Below are 16,324 nucleotides of genomic sequence, written 5' to 3'. Positions count from 1 at the left end.
TTAATACCTATGGCATGCTCTAATCTCTGTAATAAAATTTTATGGTCAACAGTATCAAAAGCAGCACTGAGGTCTAACAGAACAAGCACAGAGATGAGTCCACTGTCCGAGGCCCTAAGAAGATAATTTGTAACCTTCACTAATGCTGTTTCTGTACTATGATGAATTCTAAAACCTGACTGAAACTCTTCAAATAGACCATTCCTCTGCAGGTGATCAGTTTTACAACTACCCTCTCAAGAATCTTTGAGAAAAAGGAAGGTTGGAGATTGGCCTATAATTAGCTAAGATAGCTGGGTCAAGTGATGGCTTTTTAAGTAATGGTTTAATTACTGCCACCTTAAAGGCCTGTGGTACATAACCAACTAACAAAGATAGATTGATCATATTTAAGATTGAAGCATTAAATAATGGTAGGACTTCCTTGAGCAGCCTGGCAGGAATGGGGTCCAATAAACATGTTGATGGTTTGGATGAAGTAACTAATGAAAATAACTCAGACAGAACAATCGGAGAGAAAGAGTCTAACCAAATACCGGCATCACTGAAAGCAGCCAAAGATAACGATACATCTTTGGGATGGTTATGAGTAATTTTTCTCTAATAGTCAAAATTTTGTTAGCAAAGAAAGTCATGAAGTCATTACTAGTTAAAGTTAATGGAATACTCAGCTCAATAGAGCTCTGACTCTTTGTCAGCCTGGCTACAGTGCTGAAAAGAAACCTGGGGTTGTTCTTATTTTCTTCAATTAGTGATGAGTAGAAAGATGTCCTAGCTTTACGGAGGGCTTTTTTATAGACCAACAAACTCTTTTTCCAGGCTAAGTGAAGATCTTCTAAATTAGTGAGACGCCATTTCCTCTCCAACTTACGGGTTATCTGCTTTAAGCTACGAGTTTGTGAGTTATACCACGGAGTCAGACACTTCTGATTTAAAGCTCTCTTTTTCAGAGGAGCTACAGCATCCAAAGTTGTCTTCAATGAGGATGTAAAACTATTGACGAGATACTCTAACTCCCTTACAGAGTTTAGGTAGCTACTCTGCACTGTGTTGGTATATGACATTAGAGAACATAAAGAAGGAATCATATCCTTAAACCTAGTTACAGCGCTTTCTGAAAGACTTCTAGTGTAATGAAACTTATTCCCCACTGCAGGGTAGTCCATCAGGGTAAATGTAAATGTTATTAAAAAATGATCAGACAGAAGGGAGTTTTCAGGGAATACTGTTAAGTCTTCTATTTCCATACCATAAGTCAGAACAAGATCTAAGATATGATTAAAGTGGTGGGTGGACTCATTTACTTTTTGAGCAAAGCCAATAGAGTCTAATAATAGATTAAATGCAGTGTTGAGGCTGTCATTCTCAGCATCTGTGTGGATGTTAAAATCGCCCACTATAATTATCTATCTGAGCTAAGCACTAAGTCAGACAAAAGGTCTGAAAATTCACAGAGAAACTCACAGTAACGACCAGGTGGACGATAGATAATAACAAATAAAACTGTTTTTTGGGACTTCCAATTTGGATGGACAAGACTAAGAGACAAGCTTTCAAATGAATTAAAGCTCTGTCTAGGTTTTTGATTAATTAATAAGCTGGAATGGAAGATTGCTGCTAATCCTCCGCCCCGGCCCGTGCTACGAGCATTCTGACAGTTAGTGTGACTCGGGGGTGTTGACTCATTTAAACTAACATATTCATCCTGCTGTAACCAGGTTTCTGTAAGGCAGAATAAATCAATATGTTGATCAATTATTATATCATTTACCAACAGGGACTTAGAAGAGAGGAGACCTAATGTTTAATAGACCACATTTAACTGTTTAGTCTGTGGTGCAGTTGAAGGTGCTATATTATTTTTTTCTTTTGAATTTTTATGCTTAAATAGATTTTTGCTGGTTCTTGGTAGTCTGGGAGCAGGCACCGTCTCTACGGGGATGGGGTAATGAGGGGATGGCAGGGGGAGAGAAGCTGCAGAGAGGTGTATAAGACCACAGCTCTGCCTCCTGGTCCCAACGCTAGACAGTCACAGTTTGGAGGGATCCAAAAAATTGGCCAGATTTCTAGAAATGAGAGCTGCTCCCTCTAAAGTGGGTATGGATGCCGTCTCTCCTAACAAGACCAGGTTTTCCCCAGAAGCTTTGCCAATTATCAATGAAGCCCACCTCATTTTTTGGACACCACTCAGACAGCCAGCAATTCAAGGAGAACATGCGGCCTAAACATGTCACTCCCGGTCTGATTGGGGAGGGGCCCAGAGAAAACAACAGAGGTCCGACATTGTTTTTGCAAAGTTACACACCGATTTAATGTAATTTTAGTGACCTCCGATTGGCGTAACCGAGTGTCATTACTGCCGACGTGAATTACAATCTTACCAAATTTACACTTAGCCTTACGCCAGCAATTTCAAATGTCCCTTCGATGTCGCCTGCTCTGGCCCCCGGAAGACAATTGACAATGGTTGCTGGGTGTCGCTAACTTCACATTCTCAAAACAGAGTCGCCAATAACCAGAGTTTGATCCTCGGCGAGTGTATCGTCGAGTGGGGAAAAAACGTTAGAGATGTGAACGGGTTGACGGTGTACACGGGCTTCTGTTTAGGGCTACGCTTCCTCCTCACAGTCACCCAGTCAGCCTGCTTCCCGACTGCACGGGATCTGCCAGGGGGGGAACTAGCGGCGGCTAAGCTACCTTGGTCCGCACCGACTACAGGGGCCTGGCTAGCTGGCTAGTAAATACACAGACAAACAAGAACACAGGACGACAAGACGACAGCCGAGATTTGAAAGTCCAGTTTATCAGAACACTCCGGTAGCAGCCCTTTTTGGCAATAAACAACGGCCATGACTGAATCCTGGAAGGGAGGGGGGTTCAGCTCTGAGCAGGCCACTGTTCACAGTCAACGTCAGAGCTGGAGAAGCTGAGGGAGGGGGAAACAGGGAAGCAAGGCTTGAGTGTTTAATCTTCTTGGAGGTTTTTTATCGCTGCGGTCTTGAAGTGCAGCTGTCTTGGGGAAGCCAAATGAATGTCTGATTAGCAGACGCCTGAAAGATTCCACAGTTCTGAGAACAAGTGGCTCTCAATGCATCTGAATATAGAAAGGAAATGTGGTCATTTACTGACGGTCAAGGCAGTTTTTCCAGCGCTACAATCCTCCCAGAGATGGTTTCCAACGTGCGGTTAACACCCGCCGACCTGAGCAGTCACTGTCCTTCAATCGAATCAATCAAGTGGGCAATCTGGACGGCCCAATCAAAACAGCCTCCACTTTTAAATTTTCCAGTAAACCAGCGCTATGCCCGCGCCACACAGCAGAAAGCCGGTCACTCCCAAGCCAAATAGATACACATCTTCGACGTCCTCCACAGACAGCGTGTAAAGGCACATGACCTGCCATCTCCTCCACGAGTCCATCACGTAGCCCATCACATGCGTCCTGGCAGGACAGGTCGGGTCCTCTGCCCCTGAATGTCTTGTAGAAAAAATAGTGTCAATTGCGTTCAGAGACCACTTTAACAAATCCATTTTTGTCGCTTTTCATAAGAGCAAAAACTGGAGCCTCACAGACCACACGCCACAGAAGCAGGAAAGATAAGGAGGGAGGGAGAGAAGAGAAAATGCGTCCGTCTCGGCCAAGTGCAAGCTGGCAAAAAAAAAAAAAAACAAGAACAAGTTGCCCACCCCTGACCTAGGTGCACATATGACACCATGTCAGTGACGTAACATTCAGGTAATACAATGGAAATGAGAACGGAGACCAGCAATGAGGCCACTGATGTCCACGTAGCTGGACCCCTGAGCGCACACAGACACTGCAGGTCACTGAGTGGACCTATATACTCATGTGACATTGTGTTTATTGGTGATGTAGATGACAGGCATTTGTCCACAGCATGAAACATAAATAGTAAGACAGCAAATAAGACAGAAAATATAAAAGAAAGAATGAAAAAAAAACACCCTCCACATGGTGTATATATGTCAAGATGATGTGACCAGTCCTTTCCCCATGACCCTGGTTGGACTGCCCACTCTGGTGTGTAGGTGTGGTTCGTGCACGACTGGCGGGGGGTGTTTGGTGTTGGTACTGTCCAGGTCAGTGTGGAGTAGCTGTGTGAAGCTGCTGCTGGAACCACCGCTGATGACAGTGAGGCCAGTGAGGTTCCCCGTGTCCTGGCTCTGCATGGGTGTGCGTGATGGCTGTGGCAGTGGGGTGCTGGCAGGGTAGGTGGCTGGGACACCCTGTGGCCTGGGGGGATGTGCTGCTGCTGGTATTATTGCGCACCCAGCTGGTCTCCTGGTAGCCCACACAGAGGTCAGGCAGTGGACCTGTCCTGGCCACTGCGATGGGTGCAGCTGCCACACCAGTGTTGGATACTGCTGGCCTGCTGGGCCCAGGGATGGGCACAAGTCTACCAACAGACAGGAGATCGATCACCTGGTGTCCCGGAGCTCAGCACCCTCTGGAGCTTCAACACCCTCAAGACAGTGGAGATGACTGTTGACTTCAGAAAGAACCCAGTCCCTGGCCACCCCTATCGCCATTTGTAGAGTCCTTCTGTTACCTGCGGATCACCATCACCCAGGACCTCAAGTGGGAGCTGAACATCAGTTCTTCACCAAGAGAGCACAACAGAGGATGTACTTTCTGTAGCAGCTGCGGAAGTTCAACCTGCCCAAAAACAATGATGGTGAACTTCTACACTGCCATCACTGAGTCCATCATCTCCTCCCTCCATCACCATCTGGTACGCTGCTGCCACTGCTAAGGACAAGAGCAGACTGCAGCATATCATCGACGCAGCAGACAAGGTGATCGACTGCAGTCTGCCATCCCTACAGGACCTGTACACGTCCAGGGCCCCGAGGCAAGCAGGAAGATAGTGGCTGATCCCTCTCACCCAGGACACAAACTTTAGGTCACCCTCCCTCTGGCAGACAGCTGAGGTCCATCAGGGTCTAAAACCTCAAGACACAAAAACAGCTTCTTCTGTCTGCAGCGAGACATAAATAATGCCAGGGACCCCCACTTACCCTGCCTCCCCCACTACACAAAGTACAGATTGTCGTCACTGCACTGAAAGCTACTGTACACCTGTACTCCAATCATATGCTTCTGCACAGTCCCATCCCACTACGTTATATTTATATTTATTTAACAGTGAATATCATATTGCCGATCTGACTCTCTTACTTCTAACACTTTTTTCTTTTCCTGTTCTTATTCTCAGGGAGACAGACACCCTCTCTACTTTTAAGATTAGGCTTAAAACTTTCCTTTTTGCTAAAGCTTATAGTTAGGGCTGGATCAGGTGACCCTGAAACCATCCCTTAGTTATGCTGCTATAGACGTAGACTGCTGGGGGGTTCCCATGATGCACTGTTTCTTCTCTTTTTGCTCTGTATGCACCACTCTGCATTAATCCTTAGTGATCGATCTCTGCTCCCCTCAACAAGCATGTCTTTTTCCTGGTTCTCTCCCTCAGCCCCAACCAGTCCCAGCAGAAGACTGCCCCTCCCTGAGCCTGGTTCTGCTGGAGGTTTCTTCCTGTTAAAAGGGAGTTTTTCCTTCCCACTGTAGCCAAGTGCTTGCTCACAGGGGGTCGTTTTGACCGTTGGGGTTTTACATAATTATTGTATGGCCTTGCCTTACAATATAAAGCGCCTTGGGCAACTGTTTGTTGTGATTTGGCGCTATATAAAAAAAATTGATTGATTGATTGATTATTGTTTATGCACCGATAGCACCAGATCAAATTCCTTGTATGTGAGAACGTACTTGGCAATAAATTGGATTCTGATTCAGATCTTATCTCACCATGAAAGTAGATGCAGGTGTCTCAGCAGGGACTCTGCTGAGGACCTCGTCCAGCCGTGTCTTCTATGTTTGTTGCATGTGGTGACTGGACGCTGCACGCGTGTTCAGGTGGTATGACTGGCAGTGTTTACACTACATTACATTACAGCCACAACTAGCTCAATCAACACGCACACACACACACATGCGCACACATGCACACAGAGACACACACACATACACACACACACAGACAGACACACACATACGACACACACACCACACACAGACACATACAGACACATACAGACACAGACACATACAGACACACACACACACACATACAGACACACACAGACACACACACAGACACATACAGACACAGACACATACAGACACACACAGACACACACAGACACATACAGACACACACACAGACACACAGACACACAGACACATACAGACACACATACAGACACACACAGACACACAACAGACACACACACAGACACACACAGACACATACAGACACACATACAGACACACACACACACAGACACACAGACAGACACACACACAGACACACAGACAGACACACACACAGACACACATACAGACACACACGCAGACACACACACGCAGACACACCGACACACAGACACACACACAGACACACACACAGACACACATACAGACACAGACACATACACATACAGACACACACACAGACACACATACAGACACACACACAGACACATACAGACACAGACACATACAGACACAGACACACACAGACACATACAGACACAGACACACACAGACACATACAGACACACACACAGACACATACAGACACACATACAGACACACACACAGACACACATACAGACACACACACACAGACACACAGACAGACACACACACAGACACACATACAGACACACATACAGACACACACAGACACACATACAGACACACACACACAGACACACAGACAGACACACACACAGACACACATACAGACACACACAGACACACATACAGACACACACACACAGACACACAGACAGACACACACACAGACACACACACAGACACACATACAGACACATACAGACACACATACAGACACACACACAGACACACACACAGACACATACAGACACACACACACATACAGACACACACACAGACACATACAGACACATACAGACACACACACATACAGACACACACACACAGACACACATACAGACACACACACAGACACACACACATACAGACACACACACATACAGACACACATACAGACACACACACAGACACACACACACACAGACACATACACACCCACAGTAATGCAAATTCTGATTTTTGATCTGATTCTGATTCTGATTTTGAGTGGAGAAGAAGTGAGCGAGTCTGGTCTTTCTGTCTCAGGTTGGTGTCTCCAGAGGAACCTCCCAAGCGTTTTCTGGGTTCCAAGTTTCGCTACAGTGGTCGGACTCAGATCCAGAGCCGCAGATACAGCGCTCAGATCTCCAGACCTCCACCGCATTTCCCACGATACATCAGTAAGAAGAACATGCTGAGCCGCAGCCTTGACGGAGGTACGAGGGACACCTGTGGAACTGGTCAGTCAGAGTACTACAGTACTACGGTGCTATGGTACAGCATGCAGTACCGGCACTTCTTCTATCCAGACCAATCTGCAAACTAATTACGTCATGTTTTACCTGTTTTATTCTGTTTTGAAATCCTCACAAAACTCACTTAAAATCACTTTTTAACCAGAGTTTTAAAGACGTTAATGTGTTACATTGATGTTTTATAACCATTTCAAACATTAGTTTAAACCAGAGGTGGGACAAAGTCACCATCAAGTCACTCTCAAGTCATGAATCAGCAAGTCCCAAGTCATAATGACCACCAATTGTTTGCAAGCTGACTTGAGAGTGACTTGATGGTGACTTCGTCCCACCTCTGGTTTAACTAATACAGTTTTTCAAAACTTTAAAGTGATATTGTGCTAATACAATGTAGCTAGTGTCGTACGCGTCGATGTTAGCTTGTGTGCTAACACTTCCTGTCATGTCACACAGAGATCAGGTGTGATTGGTCAAACCCCCTTTACTTTGTCCATCATGCTGTATGGTAACATTTGGAAAAGACTTTGTACTAAAAGAAAGGAAGGATTATTGAAGTATAATTGCTGTGTTTCATGGCTTTGTACTTTTGAGTGATCAAAATATTGATTGGTTCTTAGCTCCAAGAGCCCACCCCTGTCTCTCTGATTGGCTCGCCCGCCATCACAGCACCTCCTTCAACCAATGACATCAAACGCACAGGTAGAACTTGTAAGAAAATCCTGTGACTGGCTGCAGTAGTACTGCAGTACTACAAATACTCTCCCTCCACAGCTGTGAATGCTTTAGTGAACTTTGTTTCTGATTGGTTGGGCTCAGGTTGCATCATCAGGCCACATGACCATTTCTCCAAATGAAGTATGGCTCTATTTGGAACCAAACCCACAATCACCTTTCTCGGTTCCAGACGGTTCCCAGTTCAGGAGAGGAGAACGGAACCGTCTCCATGATTAGCACTGACACTGCTGTTAGCTTATAACAATCCTATTTGCGCTGTTAGCATGACAGTTTCTCTGGAATCTTGTCAATCTCAAATGACTTGTACCTAAAACTGTCACGTCTGGAGGATCAATAGGACAGCGCAGTCTCGTCAAACAGGAAAAAGGTTCAGACTCAAGAAGTCAATAAGGAAGGCGCAAGGAGTCAAACAAGAAGTCAATCACAAGGAAACACAAGAAAAGCTTGCGAGAATAAGGCAAAAGCACGACAGGAACACAGGGGTAAATCCACAGGGAGGTGATGACACACATGGAGACAGGTGAGGGTCGTCACTGCTGCACAGAGAGACAGGAAGAAAGCTAACAAAACTGCAAAACTGAGACCACCAAAATAAAACAGGAAGTGCAGAAGAAAGAGAAACAGCGACAACACAAAGATCCAAACCCAGGAACAACCACAAGAGGGAGCCAGAGGACAAGGACAGGCACAGACAGCCCAAGTCTAAGTTGAATCAAAATTTTGTCACGATATTGAATTAACTGTGATTCACCACAATTACTTCATATAAAATTATACTGTATCTTTCTAGCAGGTGGGTCACATGGTTTTGTGACGACAGCTTGGGATGGGTACCGAAACCTGGTATTAACCGGCACAATCTCAAATTATTCAAGACTGTAGTATCGATAAACTCCACCCCTTAATGGTGCTGCTTTCAGTACTGGAAAAATTAAGGAAATCTCTCTGTCTTTCTCTCTTTATATAATGGCTGAGTGGATTCTTGTCATTTGATTGGTGCTTTGTATGTCACATGACATGGATTAATTCATCCCATTTGTGTTGCATTGCATTTAGAGTGCAGCTCGTTCCATTTAGAGTGCAAATTTGGTTCCATACGTTTGGTACCATTGCACTCTCACATGCGATTGCGCATGTGCTCGTGCACGAGCATGTGTGCGCGACACAAAACCAATCCACACTGAGGAGGGACACGGCTGGACAGAGCCGGTTGCGCGTGCGTGCGGGTCAGAGACATGATGACTTGATTGAAACGCTGATGTGATTTTTGGCTGGACTGAGGAACAACACAGTCTTTTTTTAAATGGAAGTTTGAAGTCAGTGCACAGCATCACTGGAATACACGTCACAGTGGAACACCAAAATGTAAGTCCCTTTTCTGTTGTTTATAAATTAATAAACTATCAAATGACAAGGATCTATTTTAGCCATTATATAAAACAAAAAATGAATGTTTTTACATTCTTTCAATGGTTTCGCCTCGTTGAATGGTTTGTTCCAGCTTTCACCGAATTAAATATTCGTACCATTGAACTCATTAACATTCATTATTTGTATACTGTGTCACTCTGTCTCTTTCGCTGTCTTCTGTTTCTCTGTCTGTCTCTCTGTCTCACTCTCTGTCTGTCTGTGTGCTCAGGCAGAACTGACAATGGTGGAGAGAATTCAAAACTTGAATTTAGAAAAAAAAAAACCATGGTAATTCTGTTCTTAATTTGACCTTTTTTTTTTTAGTTTTTGGTCTAAAAAGTACTGATGAGACTGATAAGCAGTATCATTAAGAGTAGAATTAAAATCTTAATGATACCCATCAGTAAAGTGTTGTCATCTGAAATATATACTTTAAATGTCATCGTTTAAAAATTACCTGAATATTATAAGTATTGTTAGCACAGTTAGAATTGTTAGCTTTGTGAGCATCCGTAGCATTTTTTTTTTCTTTCAAAATCTTTTTATTAAATTTCCAATGCGAATGTATTCACATGTATACATACACGCACCCACATATATACATACATATACATACATGTATTACATGTACCCACACACGGAGAAGAAAAGAAAAAAAAAAAAACACACAGCAAATGCACCTTGGAATTGAATAGTACAAATATAAAAACAATAATAGCAACAACCGAACACATCTTCCCAGTATTAGGCAGGTACCGGTATGGAAAGTACAGTTAAGTGCTCTACCCTTCCAAATGTTATGCAAACACCTATGTAGGAGCGTATGACGACTCCACTTCATCTTATTAGGATAGAGGTAGGACGTTGAACCTGCTCCCCCCCCCTTGAATAAATGTGAGAGTGAGATGATGCCCTTTTTATGCCAGTCTGTAAAGGAGGTATCGTACTGAGACGGGGCAAAAAGGGGATTGAATGCAACAGGGCTGAGCATGGAAATTTCGGCAAGACTGAATGCCCTCCTAAACTGAGTCCACACCTTCAATGCGGAGCGCACTACTGGATTCTTTATTTGTTTGGGTATTGGGTAGTTAGTTGGGGCACCAAGCAATGCAGAGAGTGACATGTTTTGAACTGAGTTCAGCTCAACTGTTAGCCATTCTGGGACATCCGATCGAAGGTTGTATTTATACCAAAAGGCGAGAGAGCGAATATTCGCTGCCCAATAGTAGGAGCGCATATTTGGTAATCCCATGCCGCGTCAATCTTCAAACGTTGGAGGACAGCTTTGCTTACTCTGGGTTTCTTATTCTGCCAGATGTATGAAGAAATAGTCGAATCCAACAAGGTAAAAAAGGATTTGGGAAAAAATAGGTAGAGATTGGAATAGGTATGTAAACTTAGGCAGTATGTTCATTTTTACGGAATTTATACGACCGGCTAGTGTCAATGAGAGGGTGACCATTGTTGTAGAGACGTTCTCACCTGATTGTGGAGAGTTACGAAATTTTCGCGGAATAAGTCCTTAAATTTAGGTGATCTCTAATCCTAAATAAGTAAACTGCCGTTTCTCAATTTTAAGGGGGGTGCTGCTGTAATCAGCCACCAGGGCCTCATCATTTAATGGAAAAAAGCTTTGTCTTGTGGATGTTAATTTTGTAGCCGGACATACGTCCAAATTCTTCAAACAGAGATAACCGCGGTCAGAGTTAATTGGGTCAGAGATATACAACAAGAGGTCGTCAGCGTAAAGAGAGACTTTATGCTCCAGCCACCCCTATTGATGCCTGGGATGTTAGTGCTGTTTCTAAGCGCGACTGCAAGTGGCTCTATCGCTAAATCAAATAGGATCGGGCTCAACGGACAACCCTGTCGTGTTCCACGGCTTAGTACGAACGGTTGGGATGTTATGCCATTCGTCCGTACAGTTGCCTTAGGTGCGGCATAGAGCAACTTAATCCAGCCTATAAACATGGGGCCGAAGCCAAATCTGCGTAGTGCTGAAAACAAATATTTCCACTCGACACGGTCGAATGCTTTCTCCGCATCAATAGAAACAATGCATTCCGGAATTTTATCTTGAGAGGACGTATATAGCACGTCAAGAAGACGTCTGATATTAAAAAAGCATGGCGGCTTTTAATAAAGCCGGTCTGATCGGTGGATATTATATGAGGGAGGGCCTCTTCCAATCTGAGAGCTAGGACTTTCGCTAAAATTTTGGCATCCGTATTAAGGAGTGAGATAGGACGATAGGAGGCACAGTCAGTTGTGTCTTTTCCTTTCTTTGCAATAAATGATATGAAAGCCTCAGCCACTGATGGTGGAAGTGAGCCACGTTGGTGTGACTCATGTAGGACCGTTGCAAATTGCGATGAGAGGGGTTTGGAAAACTGTTTGAAAAATTCAGCGGGAAAACCGTTAGGACCCGGTGTCTTCCCAGACTGCATCCGAGAGATGGCTTGGGTTATTTCTGCTTGTGATATAGGAGCCTCTAGCTTCTCCATGAGGTCTACAGGAACAGAGGGAATAGGTAGTGAGTCAAGAAAAGTACTAATACTAGCCTCATCTCCGTCAAATTCAGAGGAATATAGACTGGAATAAAAATTTCTAAACGTAGTGTTGATCTCATTGGGGTTGGAAGTCATTTCCCCATTTTCAGAGGATGGCCGATGGTTGTTTGGCTCTGCGTCCCCTTAGCAAGTTAGCGTAGTTTCCCCGATTTCTCCCGTGTTCATACAGTGTGCAATTGGTTTTCAGGAGAATGTTTTGTGTTTGGTAGGTTGTCAAGAGGTCAAATCTGGTTTTGAGTTCAGTCTTTTTGTTATAAAGCTCAGGAGTTTGGTATGTTGCGTACTCCTTGTCAGTGTTGTGGATTTCAGATAGGAGGAGGTCTGATTGGTCTTTCTGGGATTTTCTTTTCAAGTTTGCTGTATATGAGATAATTTGGCCTCTCAAATAGGCTTTGAGTGCTTCCCAGACTGAGAGTGCAGATATGCCAGGAGTATTATTAGTTTCAAGAAATAGAGAGATCTGTTCCTCTATAAACTTGATAAAGCTATCATCTGAGAGTAGTGTAGAATTAAATTGCCAATGTCTTGAGGGGTTTGGGATTCCGGGGAAATTCATTAACATTGTCAGCAGTGCACGGGGGAGAAAAAGGAATATGCCCTATCATCAGGATGAAGATGGTGCCAAACATCAGAGATTCCGCCCTCTGACAAAAACGATTGTATGTACGAGGCTGACTTAGTCCTCATAGGAGCATCCGTAGCATTTTGAATATCATTAACTGTTGTTAAACATTGTGTGATCAAGTTAGCATTGTTAGCTTTGTGAGCATCCGTAACATTTTGAATATCATTAACTGTTGTTAAACATTGTTAGCACAGTTAGCATTGTTAGCTTTGTGAGCATCTGTAGCATGTTGAATATTGTTAGCTGTTGTTAAACAATGTTAGCACAGTTAGCATTGTTAGCTTTGTGAGCATCCGTAGCATTTTGAATATCATTAACTGTTGTTAAACATTGTTAGCACAGTTAGCATTGTTAGCTTTGTGAGCATCCGTAGCATGTTGAATATCATTAGCTGTTGTTAAACATTGTGTGATCAGTTAGCATTGTTAGCTTTGTGAGCATCCGTAGCATTTTGAATATCATTAGCTGTTGTTAAACATTGTGTGATCAGTTAGCATTGTTAGCTTTGTGAGCATCCGTAGCATTTTGAATATCATTAACTGTTGTTAAACATTGTTAGCACAGTTAGCATTGTTAGCTTTGTGAGCATCCGTAGCATGTTGAATATCATTAGCTGTTGTTAAACATTGTGTGATCAGTTAGCATTGTTAGCTTTGTGAGCATCCGTAGCATGTTGAATATTGTTAGCTGTTGTTAAACAATGTTAGCACAGTTAGCATTGTTAGCTTTGTGAGCATCCGTAGCATGTTGAATATTGTTAGCTGTTGTTAAACATTGTTAGCACAGTTAGCATTGTTAGCTTTGTGAGCATCCGTAGCATTTTGAATATCATTAGCTGTTGTTAAACATTGTGTGATCAGTTAGCATTGTTAGCTTTGTGAGCATCCGTAGCATGTTGAATATTGTTAGCTGTTGTTAAACAATGTTAGCACAGTTAGCATTGTTAGCTTTGTGAGCATCCATAGCATGTTGAATATTGTTAGCTGTTGTTAAACAATGTTAGCACAGTTAGCATTGTTAGATTGTGAGCATCCGTAGCATTTTGAATATCATTAGCTGTTGTTAAACATTGTGTGATCAGTTAGCATTGTTAGCTTTGTGAGCATCCGTAGCATGTTGAATATTGTTAGCTGTTGTTAAACAATGTTAGCACAGTTAGCATTGTTAGCTTTGTGAGCATCCATAGCATGTTGAATATTGTTAGCTGTTGTTAAACAATGTTAGCACAGTTAGCATTGTTAGATTGTGAGCATCCGTAGCATTTTGAATATCATTAGCTGTTGTTAAACATTGTGTGATCAGTTAGCATTGTTAGCTTTGTGAGCATCCGTAGCATTTTGAATATCATTAACTGTTGTTAAACATTGTTAGCACAGTTAGCATTGTTAGCTTTGTGAGCATCCGTAGCATTTTGAATATCATTAGCTGTTGTTAAACATTGTGTGATCAGTTAGCATTGTTAGCTTTGTGAGCATCCGTAGCATGTTGAATATTGTTAGCTGTTGTTAAACAATGTTAGCACAGTTAGCATTGTTAGCTTTGTGAGCATCCGTAGCATTTTGAATATCATTAACTGTTGTTAAACATTGTTAGCACAGTTAGCATTGTTAGCTTTGTGAGCATCCGTAGCATTTTGAATATCATTAGCTGTTGTTAAACATTGTGTGATCAGTTAGCATTGTTAGCTTTGTGAGCATCCATAGCATGTTGAATATTGTTAGCTGTTGTTAACAATGTTAGCACAGTTAGCATTGTTAGCTTTGTGAGCATCCGTAGCATGTTGAATATTGTTAGTTGTTGTTAAACAATGTTAGCACAGTTAGCATTGTTAGCTTTGTGAGCATGAATATCATTAGCTGTTGTTAAACATTGTGTGATCAGTTAGCATTGTTAGCTTTGTGAGCATCCGTAGCATGTTGAATATTGTTAGCTGTTGTTAAACAATGTTAGCACAGTTAGCATTGTTAGCTTTGTGAGCATCCGTAGCATGTTGAATATTGTTAGCTGTTGTTAAACAATGTTAGCACAGTTAGCATTGTTAGCTTTGTGAGCATCCGTAGCATTTTGAATATCATTAACTGTTGTTAAACATTGTTAGCACAGTTAGCATTGTTAGCTTTGTGAGCATCCGTAGCATTTTGAATATCATTAGCTGTTGTTAAACATTGTGTGATCAGTTAGCATTGTTAGCTTTGTGAGCATCCGTAGCATGTTGAATATTGTTAGCTGTTGTTAAACAATGTTAGCACAGTTAGCATTGTTAGCTTTGTGAGCATCCGTAGCATGTTGAATATTGTTAGCTGTTGTTAACCAATGTTAGCACAGTTAGCATTGTTAGCTTTGTGAGCATCCGTAGCATTTTGAATATCATTAGCTGTTGTTAAACATTGTGTGATCAGTTAGCATTGTTAGCTTTGTGAGCATCCGTAGCATGTTGAATATCATTAGCTGTTGTTAAACATTGTGTGATCAGTTAGCATTGTTAGCTTTGTGAGCATTCGTAGCATGTTGAATATTGTTAGCTGTTGTTAAACAATGTTAGCACAGTTAGCATTGTTAGCTTTGTGAGCATCCGTAGCATTTGAATATCATTAGCTGTTGTTAAACATTGTGTGATCAGTTAGCATTGTTAGCTTTGTGAGCATCCGTAGCATGTTGAATATTGTTAGCTGTTGTTAAACAATGTTAGCACAGTTAGCATTGTTAGCTTTGTGAGCATCCATAGCATGTTGAATATTGTTAGCTGTTGTTAAACAATGTTAGCACAGTTAGCATTGTTAGATTGGTGAGCATCCGTAGCATTTTGAATATCATTAGCTGTTGTTAAACATTGTGTGATCAGTTAGCATTGTTAGCTTTGTGAGCATCCGTAGCATTTTGAATATCATTAGCTGTTGTTAAACATTGTGTGATCAGTTAGCATTGTTAGCTTTGTGAGCATCCGTAGCATGTTGAATATTGTTAGCTGTTGTTAAACAATGTTAGCACAGTTAGCATTGTTAGCTTTGTGAGCATCCGTAGCATGTTGAATATTGTTAGCTGTTGCTAAACAATGTTAGCACAGTTAGCATTGTTAGCTTTGTGAGCATCCGTAGCATGTTGAATATCATTAACTGTTGTTAAACATTGTTAGCACAGTTAGCATTATTAGCTTTGTGAGCATCCGTAGCATTTTGAATATCATTAACTGTTGTTAAACATTGTTAGCACAGTTAGCATTGTTAGCTTTGTGAGCATCCGTAGCATTTTGAATATCATTAACTGTTGTTAAACATTGTTAGCACAGTTAGCATTATAGCTTGGTGAGCATCCGTAGCATTTTGAATATCATTAACTGTTGTTAAACATTGTTAGCACAGTTAGCATTATTAGCTTTGTGAGCATCCGTAGCATTTTGAATATCATTAACTGTTGTTAAACATTGTTAGCACAGTTAGCATTGTTAGCTTTGTGAGCATCCGTAGCATTTTGAATATTGTTAGCTGTTGTTAAACATTGTGTGATCAGTTAGCATTGTTAGCTTTGTGAGCAT

The 16,324-nt window shown here is 42.3% G+C and overlaps 1 protein-coding gene across 1 annotated transcript in view; it reads left to right on the top strand.

The window, feature by feature from the left end:
* Positions 1-8,302, top strand: part of LOC117506153 (band 4.1-like protein 3) — a 34,058-nt gene extending 25,756 nt beyond the window's left edge. The window contains exons 9-10 of the mRNA XM_034165655.1: positions 7,244-7,413; positions 8,070-8,302. Of these exons, the coding sequence (XP_034021546.1) occupies positions 7,244-7,413; positions 8,070-8,137 (238 nt within the window). The 3' untranslated portion in view covers positions 8,138-8,302. The remainder of the gene's footprint in view (positions 1-7,243; positions 7,414-8,069) is intronic.
* Positions 8,303-16,324: the final 8,022 nt, after the last annotated feature.

The sequence above is a fragment of the Thalassophryne amazonica genome, unplaced genomic scaffold, assembly GCF_902500255.1.
Source record: "Thalassophryne amazonica unplaced genomic scaffold, fThaAma1.1, whole genome shotgun sequence".
NCBI lineage: Eukaryota > Metazoa > Chordata > Actinopteri > Batrachoidiformes > Batrachoididae > Thalassophryne > Thalassophryne amazonica.
This window is presented reverse-complemented; position numbering and strand designations above follow the sequence as displayed.